The sequence below is a fragment of the Podarcis cretensis genome, assembly GCF_951804945.1.
Source record: "Podarcis cretensis genome assembly, chromosome: 2".
Taxonomy (NCBI): domain Eukaryota; kingdom Metazoa; phylum Chordata; class Lepidosauria; order Squamata; family Lacertidae; genus Podarcis; species Podarcis cretensis.
In genome coordinates, this window is record NC_137171.1 from 123,240,346 (window position 1) to 123,253,737 (window position 13,392).

General features: G+C 44.6%; 2 protein-coding genes across 2 annotated transcripts in view; both read left to right on the forward strand.

Annotated features, from left to right (window-relative positions):
* LOC307209847 (vomeronasal type-2 receptor 26-like) overlaps positions 1–13,392 on the forward strand; it is a gene marked incomplete at both ends in the record, with an annotated part of 161,875 nt that overhangs the window by 86,572 nt on the left and 61,911 nt on the right. The gene's annotated exons all lie outside the window — the stretch shown is intronic.
* LOC307209851 (vomeronasal type-2 receptor 26-like) lies at positions 4,570–13,324 on the forward strand (the record flags this gene model as incomplete). The annotated part of the gene is made up of 6 exons (XM_079965215.1): positions 4,570–4,793; positions 6,990–7,281; positions 7,591–8,397; positions 10,295–10,522; positions 11,464–11,590; positions 12,414–13,324. 6 exons carry the CDS (start codon positions 4,570–4,572, stop codon positions 13,322–13,324), a joined length of 2,589 nt encoding a protein of 862 aa, XP_079821341.1.

Below are 13,392 nucleotides of genomic sequence, written 5' to 3' on the forward strand. Positions count from 1 at the left end.
AGATGCCCAGCCAGATGGTGCAGATGACAACTTGGACACTGGAGCAGGCAATGACAATGGAGTTGGTGAGACTCTTCCCCAGCCATCTCCTCACCTTGTTCCCTGGCTTTGTGGCCAGGAAGGCCAGCACCACAGTGATGGTTTTGGCCAACACAGAAGAGACGGCAACAGAGAAGATGATGCTGAAGGCTGTTTGCTGGAGAAGGCAGTTCACTTTCCTTGGCTGGCCAATGAAGAGGAAGGAAGACAAAAATGAAAGCAGGAGTGAGAGAAGGAGGATGTAAGAGAGGTCCCGGTTGTTGGCTTTGACTATGGGAGTTTTCTTGTATGTAATGAAGATTCCTAACACAAAACTTGTGGTTATGGATAAGAAGAGGGCAAAGGAAGATAGGACAATCCCCAAGTGTTCTTCATATGTCAGGAAGGTGATAACCTTAGGGTCACATTGATCTTTGTCATTGTTTTGATGCTGATTCTCTGGACACTTGGCACAATGCTCTGCATCTGCAAAAAAATAGTATTATCGATCTTATATCCTCCTAAATTGCTTTCCATTTTCAGAAAGTAATGCCAAACTGGTTCACACTATTAGAAAACATTTAAAAATCCAGTACAATTGTATGTGATAAATGGGATCAAGAAACAGTATTACGAATATTACATGTCAGGTAAAACCTGAGGCAACAGGCGTATCTTGCATTAGTTGTGAAGTCAACAGGGAGGACATTCCATCTGCTAGGCACCACAATGCAGAACGCCCTCCTTTAAAGTCACAATAACACTGTCATGTGGTTTCAGGGAAGGAAAATGGACTAGCTTAAAGTCTTCTAGTCATCCCTGTTCCTTGCTTAGCAGGCATTTATATTATTGATGTACAGTGGTACTTCGCAAGACGAAATTAATCCGTTCCGTGAGGCTCTTCGTATAGCGGTTTTTTCGTCTTGCAAAGCAAGCCCATTGACAGTTTAGCGGATTAGCGCTATTAGCGGTTTAGCGGCTTTTAGCGATCAGCTGTTAAGCGGCTTATCAGCAGATCAGCTGATAAGCGGCTTAGCGGCTTAGGAAAAGGGGGGGGGGGGGGAGGGGGAAAAACCCGCAGGAACTCACAAGACATTTTCGTCTTGCGAAGCAAGCCCATAGGGAAATTCGTTTTGCAAAGTGCCTCCAAAACGGAAAACCCTTTCGTCTAGCGGGTTTTCCGTCTTGCGAGGCACCAGTGTATTTCTATCTTGTCATTCCAAGAAATTTTCACAGAAATGCCATAAATTATCATCAGGACAACAATTTAAAATATGGAACAGTTATGAAACTTGTGAAACTTTGGGCAGAACTCAGGTTTCCCAAGTTGAAGATCACACCTTGAGTTTCTGTGGACTGCACTGCCACTCTCCACACAGCATTCACCAATGTTTCTTGAGAATATGTCCATATTATGAATAGGCTCCTGCTCCCAAAAATATTCAATATGACACTCTGGAAGGAGCAGAATTCTATGAAACATTTGTGCCTGAAAATAATGCCACATGTTGGAGTGCATGATGCCTACTGTGAAAAGCTTGATGAACAGTCTTCTGCATCTATGCTGTCGATTTCACAGTTCTGATTATTCTCTCCAACTCTGTGTAGATTTCTAAAGGTCATGGAATGTGACTCTAAATAAGAAAGCATGTATGCACACACAGGAGGAAAATGCACAGGTGTTTTGTAGAGGGTCACACTCTGTGCACGGATTATAGCCAGTTCTAAATTTCCCCTATAAAAAGCCACTGGAGTCACCCACCTTCTTGAGAGGAGATAGTTCCTTCTGGGCAGGGATTGCAGTCGTAGCAGCAGAGTGGTTTTCCTTCCTGAACCATCTTGACAAATCCAGGGCGACAACTTTCCACACACCTGGAAGGAGGCAGGGTCTGAACATAAAAACAAGGGGTGTCGAGGAAAATGGGTTAGGCCTAATTTTTCTATGGAAATGAGGCACAGGGTTGGGAAGGGCACAATTTTAATTTGAAGCTTGTTACTAAAAACTACATTTGCATAGCACTGGAGCCAACTCCAGGGGGCCATCAGTGCTTCGTGTCAGGAGTCCAGGTTCCCAGCTTGATAACACAGTAAGCATAGGTAATTAAAAAGGAGGATTTATTGCAAAAACAAACAGATAGCTCCGGACAGCTCTAACGCAGCCACTGGCATTATCACTCAAGATGACCCTTCTGAAGACTCCTTCCGGTGTCTGCAGAATATATTGAACCATCGCCCCTTGTGTCTCTTGTTTTGCTTCCTATCTAGCAGCCCTCCCATTCGCCGACTCTTTGGACTTATTGGATTAGCTCCAGCCTCTTCCTGTTCTGACAGACTATCTCTGTGTCTGTTCCCACCTGTTTGAGCTTCCTGAGAGCTTTGATGCTCTCAGTCGTTCCCTCGGCAACCGGCATTCCAAGGGGTGGGGGAGTAGCAGTGGGCACTGACCACTGTTCAGACTGCATTCTGCAGCCGGCTGTAAAGTTCCACTAGGAGCTGGCTCATTCCTGACACTTCAGCGCCCACAATAATATATTTGTGGGGCTGGGCAGCTACAAACTTAATGGGCAAAGCTGAAGCCCTTTTCTTGTGGGCACCCACAATCTTCGGCGTGAAATGGCACCTATGCTGCATAGTTGCTTGAAACCCAGATGGTATCAGTGGAAAACAGTGGCTCTTTCCGGGCCTGGCAGCTTCACTTGCCATGGCTGTTCCAGGACAGGATAGGTCCAGTCTGTTATCCAAGCTCTGACAACTGTCTGGCTGTCCTATAATCAGGATAACTTTGAAGACAGTTTGGAAAATGCAGCTGGTACAAAATGCAGCTGCTGGGCTGTTCAGTGAGGAAGCAGCCAAATGGGATTACACATCACCAATCCTCCAAGAGATTTTAGGATTGCCCATTAAAACATGCAAGTTAGGAGGAAGTTGTGCCAAAATTAGGGTGAAGATGAGTTTTCTAAAAACAAACAGGCAAACAAGTCAACAAACAAATAATGTAAAGCTAATGGAGAAATTAGGGGACGCAGGTGGCGCTGTGGGTTAAAGCCTCAGCGCCTAGGACTTGCCGATCGAAAGGTCAGCGGTTCGAATCCCTGCGGCGGGGTGCGCTCCCGCTGCTCGGTCCCAGCGCCTGCCAACCTAGCAGTTCGAAAGCACCTCCGGGTGCAAGTAGATAAATAGGGACCGCTTACCAGCGGGAAGGTAAACGGCGTTTCCGTGTGCGGCTCTGGCTCGCCAGAGCAGCGATGTCACGCTGGCCACGTGACCCGGAAGTGTCTTCGGACAGCGCTGGCCCCTGGCCTCTTAAGTGAGATGGGCGCACAACCCCAGAGTCTGTCAAGACTGGCCCGTACGGGCAGGGGTACCTTTACCTTTACCTTTAAGACTGTTGTGATGTGTGCCAGCGTGGTTGCTCGAGAGCAAACAGGCAAGACTCCCCGTGGTCTTTTCAAGGCTTTATTGTCTGTCCAAAATGTTCACAATGCAGATCGACTCAATTCCATGTCTGCTCACTCGCTAGCAGAATATGGGAGTGGGAGGTCTTTAAACTTTCCCCAGCAGAGTAGTCTCTTGACCCCCATCCTACGCCTCCCGTCTCTGCGCGTAAACCGACTGTGCAGAGAGGGCGTGGGCAGAGGGGGACCTGCCTCCCCCCCCCCCCGCTTTGTTCATGCTCTGGCTCTCCCTTGCATCCTCCGAGCCCTGCACCCCTTCCCCACTGGAAGCGTGGCTTCCCCCCTCCGCGGAGGAAGTGCTGCTTCTCATGATCTTCGGAGGCTCCCTGTAACCCAACTGCCCTTCTGCCTCTCGCCTCTGAGCTGAGGCAGTTCCCTGACATCCGTGGTGTCGTTATTTTTTTGGGAGGGATTTGAAAAGGGATCTTAAATCTGAGGGAGATTGAATTGCATAATAGTAAGAGATTCTAACGAGCCTGCAACCAGATTTCTGCTGTGCCTGAGAATGGGAATGTAAACTCTGCTAAGTAAAGGAACTTGCTAGCGCAAGTAAGGATGGATATTAATAAACAATATGTCCTCTTCTTCCACCCTGAACATTCCCACAATAATTTCAGCCCAAACTCACCCCACTCCAATTGACTCTTGTTAAACTTGGGAGCTACACCTCTGATTTCTCACAAACATGTTTCCCCCCACCTCCCAGCTTTGCCCCAGCCACTTGAGTCACACAACTACTCAAAGATGTTGCAGAAGTGAACTTCCACCTTTATAATTATCAAAATCATGGTAATTTATCCTTATTCTTGCCAAAGCTCAAGAGATATTTCTAGGGATTGCACAAACATCAGAAGCAAGGTAGCACAAGGTTATTTATTGCACTGAACCGGTGGGAGCGGGAAGATTAGTGTCCAGAATAAGAGTGTGATTGAGTCAAGATGGATATGCATGTAGTTTAATGGTTCTGAAGAAGAACCGTATTGGTGAAACCACAGCAGATTGGGTGATGTAAGAACTCCTTTTCTCTTTTGCTGATTGGCTAGCTCTAGAGGAGAGAGGAGCCACTCACAGGGGAGATCTAGGAGGCAGAGCCAAAATGAGAGCCCTGCTGCTTCTGCTTCTGCTGCTTCTCCTGATGCCCTTTCGAGTCTGTGAGAACCCAAAAACAAAATGCCCCTTGAATCTGATCAAGGATGAAAATAAAGCACACAATTATTACCGGCCTGGAGACTTCCTCATCAGCGGAATCATATCCCCAAGAAATTATCATAGGCAACTTCCATATGTATTTTCCGACACCCCGCTAACCAGACTTGAGGGGTAAGTAAGTATTTTCTAGTGGATCTCATGTTTCTGCGTCTCCACACCATTGGTTCCGATTTACTAGGGAAATAGCCCCTATTTCAGGGCTGAAGAGGCTGTGGCCTTCCAAAAATAATACTGCAAAGTTTCCCTTCTGTCTTCAGGAAAAGTGTTGAATATAAAAGTAACATGTGCAAGAGTTACACAGTAATACGTTCATAAGGGTAAGGATCAGTACAGAAGGAGGTCTGACGAAGGAAATCAGGACTAATAAAGGAGTCAGACAAGGTTGTCTGCTAGAATCACCCCTATTCAACCTCCATATTAATAGCATTGTAACAAACTTGAACAAACTATACGAATTTTGCCAATCAGAGCAACTCAGAATTAATTACGCAAAATCAAAGGTGACCATTTTTGGCAAACGTACCCCCAAGTTTAATAGGAATATAGGTGGAAAGAAAATGGATCAAGTTCCCTCAGGTACTCAGACAGTGTTGGTAGGTGTAAGAACTTGGGTGACAGTTACAAATATTTTCTCCTGATATTTGGGTGAAAATTAGATTCTTTGTCATTCTTTTCCCCTTCCGCCTTCTGGAGCTTACTCCTGGAAGATGTTGGCATAATTGGTGTCAAAGTATAATGAGATTGAGAAGAGATCAGTTTCCTCGGGGATAAAAAAATGAATGACAAGGCAACTCTCCTTCTGTGGGTCTCTGCTTTATAGCTGAAAGCAACGTTAGTCATGTTAGTGTCATTTAAATATGGGTGTTAATTGCATTAATCGTGCTTGGGCCTGTCTCTTGCCTATCCTCTGATTTCTGTTCAGGGTTCGAAGGCCAGCTGAGGTGGACCTCCTGAAAACAGGTCAAGGATATAGACATCTGTCATGACTCATTATGAAAGGGTCCGTCCCCCCAGTTTTTTCTCACTGAAGGAGAAAACTCTCTCTCTCTCTCTCTCTCTCTCTCTCTCTCTCTCTCTCTCTGTGTGTGTGTGTGTGTGTGTGTGTTGGCTAATTTATAGTCTTCTGAATCCATTAGCCTTTCAGCCTTCAGACTGAGTCAAGCTTCCAGTGTGACTACAACATCCTGATGGACTGTAGACTCTGATACAGACTGAGACAAGGATTAATCTACTTGACTTAGTTAGTTTATAGTGTGTGGATCATGATACACCAGTAGCTTCTAACTTTATGCATATAGTGTAAATTGTTGTCTTCTTAGAATCATAGAGACATAGGATTGTAGAGTTAGAAGAGACCCCAAAGTCATCTGGTCCAACCCCCTGCAATGCAGCAATTATCACCTGAGGCAATAAAAAAAAACATGTAAATAGAACTGTATGGGAAAGGAATTTTCTTCATTGTCAACCCAGAAATGGCCAGGAATGGTAAAGAGTAATGATCTTGAAGTTCTGCTGCAGGAATCCTCTGGTTACACAGCTACTATATACATGTTCTTAAAACATTATCAAATCTAAAAGAACTCCCCCCCCCACTGGAATAACACGAAACCCCCCCCCCCGAATCCCCCGATACAAAGTAATGTATGCAATCATAGAATCCTAGAGTTGGAAGAGACCACAAGGGCCATCGAGTCCAACCCCCTGCCAAGCAGGAAACACCATCAGAGCACTCCTGACATATGGTTGTCAAGCCTCTGCTTAAAGACCTCCAAAGAAGGAGACTCCACCACACTCCTTGGCAGCAAATTCCACTGTCGAACAGCTCTTACTGTCAGGAAGTTCTTCCTAATGTTTAGGTGGAATCTTCTTTCTTGTAGTTTGGAACCATTGCTCCGTGTCCGCTTCTCTGGAGCAGCAGAAAACAACCTTTCTCCCTCCTCTATGTGACATCCTTTTATATATTTGAACATGGCTATCATATCACCCCTTAACCTCCTCTTCTCCAGGCTAAACATGCCCAGCTCCCTTAGCCGTTCCTCATAAGGCATCGTTTGTGTGTGTGTGTGTGTGTGCATCGTTTGTGTGTGTGTGTGTTGTGTTTAGTTATTTGAAGGCTGTGTGCTTCTATTCTGCAATGAAGTGTGAATTCGCCCATTTTTATTCTTAAGCGGCAAATGAGTTTTCACATTTGCAACAAGGATATGTCTCACACAAGCATACAGACCATTATTTGGGGTTCAAATAGTGTTTAGTTTTATTAAATGCTGAACAGCAGTTTGACAATTAATTATTATTATTGAATTGCAGGTTCACCCCTGTTTCCTACTGGTATGCCTTGTCCTTCTTGTTCACCATTCAAGAGATCAACCAGGATCCTAGGCTCTTACCCAACATCACCCTGGGCTACAACCTCTATGAGAACTACTTTGATGCCCGGAGGACATCTGAGGCCATGCTAGACCTGGTTGCAGGCAGGGAAGGCAATATTCCCAACTATCACTGTGGAAAACAGAGCAAATTCCTGGCTGTTCTTGAAGGATCAAATTCTGACATCTCAAAAGGGATTTCAGTCTTGTCAGGCTCCTACAAAATCCCTCAGGTATTTGCAGGGGTGGGGCACAGGAATGGAGGGATAGTGGAGAAGTTCAGCAATATAACAGGAGCAAGAAAATCCTGAGCCATGGCTCCATGGGTTTTTCTTCAAAGCTTGATTGATTGATTGATTGATTGATTGATTGATTTAATAAAACCAAGCCCCCCTCCCACCTCATGCACTCCCAATGCTTCAGAATAAAACTCTCAGCTTCAGCCAGTACACAGTTTGTTAGATATTGATCATCCCAGGTTAGTATCTGGTCTTTTCCTCTGAAAGCAAAGTAAAACACCAAACTCTTCTATTCCCCCCTAGATCAGTTATGGCTTTATTGCTCAGGCACTTGAAGAAGTTCAGTTCCCTTTTGTCTACCGGATCGTCCCCAAAGAAGAAACTCAGTACCATGGGATTGTTGAGTTGCTCCTGCATTTTGGATGGACATGGATTGGCCTCATTGCTCCAGACAATGACAATGGAGAAAGGTTCACAAGTGCCTTGAGGTCTTTAATGATCAAGAAAGGAATTTGCATTGCATTATCAAAAAGATTTCCAGAAAAGAATGGTCATCAAATGCTTGGTCTAATTGAACCATTCATTACCTGGACACAAGTCAGTGTCATTGTTTACCACGAAATAAATCGAATGGGATGGATTCCAATCATGACACTACAAGGGACATTTGGGAAAGAAATTGGGGCAAAAATCTGGATTGCGGCAGCTTTTCAGGACACCAATACATATATGTCTTCTCCTCCTGCTCTGTTCCAGTACATCCATGGTTCTTTGTCCTTTGTATTGAAGGCTCAAAGAAGGACCAGCTGTGGCTACAATAGTCCATACTCATCTGCTCTCCAACAATTTTGGAACACAGCATTTCATTGTTCATACTCAAAGCATGTGTTGGCTGCAAAAGGCGAGACCAGATGCACAGAGGAGGAGAAATTGGAGATTCTGCCCAAAGAAGAGATGGAGACAGCCCTGTCTCAAGATAGCTACAACACTTACTTCAATGTCCAAGTTGTTGCACATGCCTTAAATGCTGCCTATTCATCTAAATCAAAGTGGATGGTGATGGGAGGTGGAAGAGACAGGTTGGAACATCAAAGGCTGCAGCCATGGCAGGTAATTCTTTCCCCATTTTTTCACACCGAAATTCATTGTCCCAGCCAGGTTTTTGTTTTGTTTTTTACAAAATGTATGATGTTCTGTTCTGTTTTTGTATATTGGAAGTTGCGGCAACCCAGTCTGATGGGCAAGGTACAATGAAATGAAATGAAATGAAATGAAATGAAATGAAATACTACTAATAACTACAATAATAAATTCCAACTGCACAAGTTCCCCATCTCAACATACATAGAAAACAAAAGCCAAATGAATGGAAAGCATTGTTTCTGCTTACTTACACCCTTTATCAGTAGGAGTTACTGGTTGACATCTACTATGCAAGCGTGGACAGTGTGTTTGGAGGTCCTGGGCGACCTAGAGCAGAAGAATACCCTCCCCTCACTCTCATTGTTATGGTCCAAATGAAAGGAAAACAATGTGTTGGGCACTAGGGTGGATGCAGGAGTTGGCGGAAGGAGGAACACAAGATGCCCCTTAACCTGCTTTGGGACTCCAGATTTGTGTAGGGTTTACTCCTTAGCCTTTCCTTCTCCTGAAGATGCCTTACAGGGCAGCAGTTATGGGCTGTTCCTCAGGGTTTACTCCTGAAACCTTTCTCACAAATGTGTATGGCTGCAAGGCTGCATCCAAGCTTCCCTTCTCCTAGAAGGGCTGGCTTCAGGGGTGTCTTGCCCATAGAGGAAAGTGGTGTGGGGCACCAGGGCGTCAGGGAAGAGGTGGAGGTTGTTTGGGCCTCCCGGCATCAGCTCGCTCCCCTCACCTGTCTCGCTGAAGCAGTGCCGCGCCCGAAACCTCCATCTCTTCCCCGCCGGAGGAGCCCCCTCCAGCCGCTGCCCCCTTCCTCCAGCCCCACAAAGCTACTGGCAGCGCCGTAGAAAGGTCAGCAACTCTGGGATACAGAGTGATGGGGGGCGCCAGAGGGATCTTTGCACCACGGCACCAGATATACTTAAGACGGCCCTGGCTAGTTTCTCAGCTTGCAAAACCCCCATCCAGCTTTCATTTCCCTCTATAGCACATGCAGTAACCACCTTCTTGACCATAGGAGCCACTCTTGGTCTCACCCGCTCAATCCTCCGGAGCCTGGTTTTTTGTATACAGAGGAGGTCCCTAACTCACCAAGAGCTTGAGACCCATCAGCCCCCCTCACCTGGTTTAGTCAAAGCCATTTCCCAGAGTGTGGCTGCTGTCACATGCTGGCACCTTCTAGGAGCCACGAGGGAGAGCTGAGGATCAAAGGTGGACAAACTACCTTCCCTAACACACCACACACCTCAGTGAATTCTACCCTTAAACAAGTTGTGTACGTATTGTCCCTAACATTGACTGCCTCTTATATGCAGCATTCCAACTCTATGACACCCCCCCCCAAACTCCACATTTTGTATACACTTAAAAAACCCCAAAACCAACTGGAATCCAATTGAGTAGTGAGACAAAATGTCTGTCCGTTACTGAAGCAAATCCAGTTTTGTGAGGCTTCTGGCAGAGGTCAAAGTTTTGTCAGAAGACCCCCACACTTTCTGGTGGTTCCTCCTTGCTGCCCACAGAGAGATCCAGCCTTCTCAGCTGAAGTTGGACCCTTCTCACCTCTTCCTCTGTCCCTGCTGAGTCTTGAAGATGCCCATCAACAGTTAGTAGCACCTAGAAAACAGACTGCACAGGCACAAGGTCTCCTGGCCATAGGATTCTACACTTGGTTGAGATGGGCTCTCTTTTCATTTTTATCTCAGCATTTATATACTGCCATTTTTCAAAAGCTGCCAGGCCAGTTTACAATACAGTAAAACAAAACAAAACAGTTTTTAAAAATGATACAAAAGAACTGAATATAGTATAAAACACCGTACAGAATACAGGCAGTTTATCTGATGTTTCCCTGTCACTGCAGCTTCACCCTTTCTTAAGAGAAATCCAGTTTTCAAATGGCTCCATCGATGGACTGCATTTGGATGAAAATGGGAAGCTGCCAGCCGAGTTTGATATTGAGAACTGGGTGATGTTTCCCAATAAGTCTCGCGTCAGAGTGAAAATAGGCAGTATACAGAGAAAGGCATCCGCTGACATGAACTTCACCATTAGCCCAGAAGCCATTGTGTGGCCAAAACGGTTTAACCAGGTAAGGGTCACTTGATTCCATGTAACATTCCTTAAACTGTAAATATTTTTGAATAATTCATGTGAGGCTTCAATTGCAATCCTTTGGACGCTTAACAGGGAGCAAATCTCATTGAATATGGTGCAGGGGTTGGAACTGACAGCTCAGGGGGGCTCCACTGCATAAAAGGAGTATGTGGTGTGGATGGTATTTTATATCCATGGAGGAAATATCGTATTTTTTGCTCTATAAGACACACCAGTCCACAAGACACACCTAGTTTTTGGAGGAGGAAAACAAGAACAAAAATATTCTGAATCTCAGAAGCCAGAACAGCAAGAGGGATCGCTGTGCAGTGAAAGCAGCAATCCCTCTTGCTGTTCTGGCTTCTGGGATAGCTGCGCAGCCTGCATTCGCTCCATAAGACGCACACACATTTCCCCTTACTTTTTAGGACGGAAAAAGTGAGTCTCATAGAGCAAAAATATGGTATATGCTTTCGTGTGCATGCACACTTCAGCGTATACCCAGAAGAAACTTAGTTGGTCTCTAAGGTGCTACTGGACAATTTTTTAATTTTTTTATTTATTTCGACTGCGTCAGACCATCACAGCTACCTACCTGAATCTAGAATCATTTTTTTTAAGCTAGCATCTTCAGTAGCTGGTATGTTTTATTGCCTGTTTAATTGCTGTTGTTTTGTTGTTGCTGCTGTTCAGAGATTGTTACTGTATCTTTTGCCTTAAATATACTTATCTGGGATATGAATGTTGAAGAAAACACACCAAAGAGATTTCCCTGCCATGTTGTTCTGCAACAGAAGCGCTCTTGTGAGCAAAGGGTTCGGAGCCAGTGGAACCAGAGATCCAGTTGGTTTGTTTCCACACTCTATGAATAACCTCTATAGACACAAAAACTCCTAACAATTTCTCCTTGATGTTCCTTTTTCTCTTTATGGCTAGACTGTGCCTTTCTCCAGGTGTACCAAAATCTGTCTACCTGGATACACCAAAGTGGTTCAAGAAGGAAAGCCGATTTGCTGCTATTCTTGTGCTCCATGTGCAGAAGGGACAATCTCTACTTGTGAAGGTGGGTGACTCCAAGTTAGAAGGAGAATAGGAATAGGAATCTCTGGCCAAAAAGTGGAGAGCGAAGTGGAGAACTTTGGGTGCACTGCCGACAATGCATTTATTTAGGGATATTAAACGGTGCGCTCAGTAAGTAAAGAACCAAAACCACACCAAAAAGAAAATGAGTTGTTTTTTTAAAATATATATATATTTAAAAAAACAGTAAATGTTCACTTAGCGAAAGCACAATACAAAATAAAATAAATCATATTAAAATTATTACATGGAAGAAATACAAAAATGTTTGTGCTACCTATTTAAAGAAATATGTACAAACTTAATAGTGAACAATTATCCTTCTAACAAATTTTCTCCAATCCAGCTAACTGAAATGTTGCTGGAGATAAATATATAAAAGTAAATAATTGCAAATAGACCAGAAGAATAAAAGAAAAAAACACACACCCAAATGATATGGGCCCCAGAAGACAAAATATGAACGGTAAAAGCTCAAGGTAAAGAGGCATGTCGTTGGTATTTGGTGAAAGCTGTACAATGTAGACACCAGGCCCATGTCCGTGGAGGTGAGAGTTTCTCAGCTATACCTATATCCCAAGGTTGTTTGGGTGATAAAAAGCAAGGAAACCCTCTCTCTCCTTGAAGGAAAGTCAGGATGCTATGGTAAACATTGAAAAAGGAAATAAACAAACTTTTGCCTCTCCCTCCCTACAATGCCTCCTTCCCTGATCACCCTTGCATCAGCATTATTCTTCCTCGTATTGTAGAACACAGATGGTTATTCATATGAATGATGTTTGGACCTCTTTTCTCCTCCTCCTTAGATGCAGATCATTGCATCAAATGTCCAGAAGATCAACATCCAAATAAAGACCGAGATCAATGTATCCACAAGATTATCACCTTCCTGGCTTATGAAGACTACTTGGGAATCATTTTAGCTTTCCTTTCCCTATTCCTGTCTTTAACAACAGGCTTCGCCTTGGGAATCTTCATTAAATACAAGGAAACACCCATCGTCAAAGCCAACAACAGGGACCTCTCTTACATCCTCCTCATTTCTCTCCTGCTTTCCTTTTTGTCTTCCTTCCTGTTCATTGGGGAGCCAAAGAGAGCGACTTGCCTTCTCCGGCAAACAGCTTTCAGCATCATCTTCTCCACTGCAGTTTCTTCTGTGTTGGCAAAAACCATCGCTGTGGTGCTGGCCTTTCTTGCTACTAAGCCAGGAAACAGAGTGAGGAGATGGCTGGGGAAGAGTCTGATGAACTCCATTGTCATTTCCTGTTCCAGTGTCCAAGTGGTTATCTGCACCATCTGGCTAGGGATCTCTTCTCCATTCCCAGAGTCTGACATGCACTCCCAGGCTGGGCAGATCATTGTGCAATGTAATGAAGGGTCTGTTGCTATGTTTTACAGTGCCCTGGGCTACATGGGCATCCTGGCTGCCATCTGTTTTATGGTGGCTTTTTTAGCCAGGAAGCTGCCTGGGGCCTTCAATGAGGCCAAGCTGATCACCTTCAGCATGCTGGTCTTCTGCAGTGTTTGGGTGTCCTTTGTGCCCACCTACCTGAGCACCAGGGGGAAATACACGGTAGCCGTGCAGATCTTCTCTATTTTAGCGTCCAGTGCTGGGCTTCTCGGTTGTATCTTCCTCCCTAAGTGCTACATTATTGTGCTGAGGCCTGATCTGAATACGAAGGAGCACCTAACAACTCAAATTAAAGATGCCATATGATTCTCTAAGGGCTCAGCTACAAAGCTGCAAATAAAACATTTTACTTATTTATTAAAGTTCTTATGTTT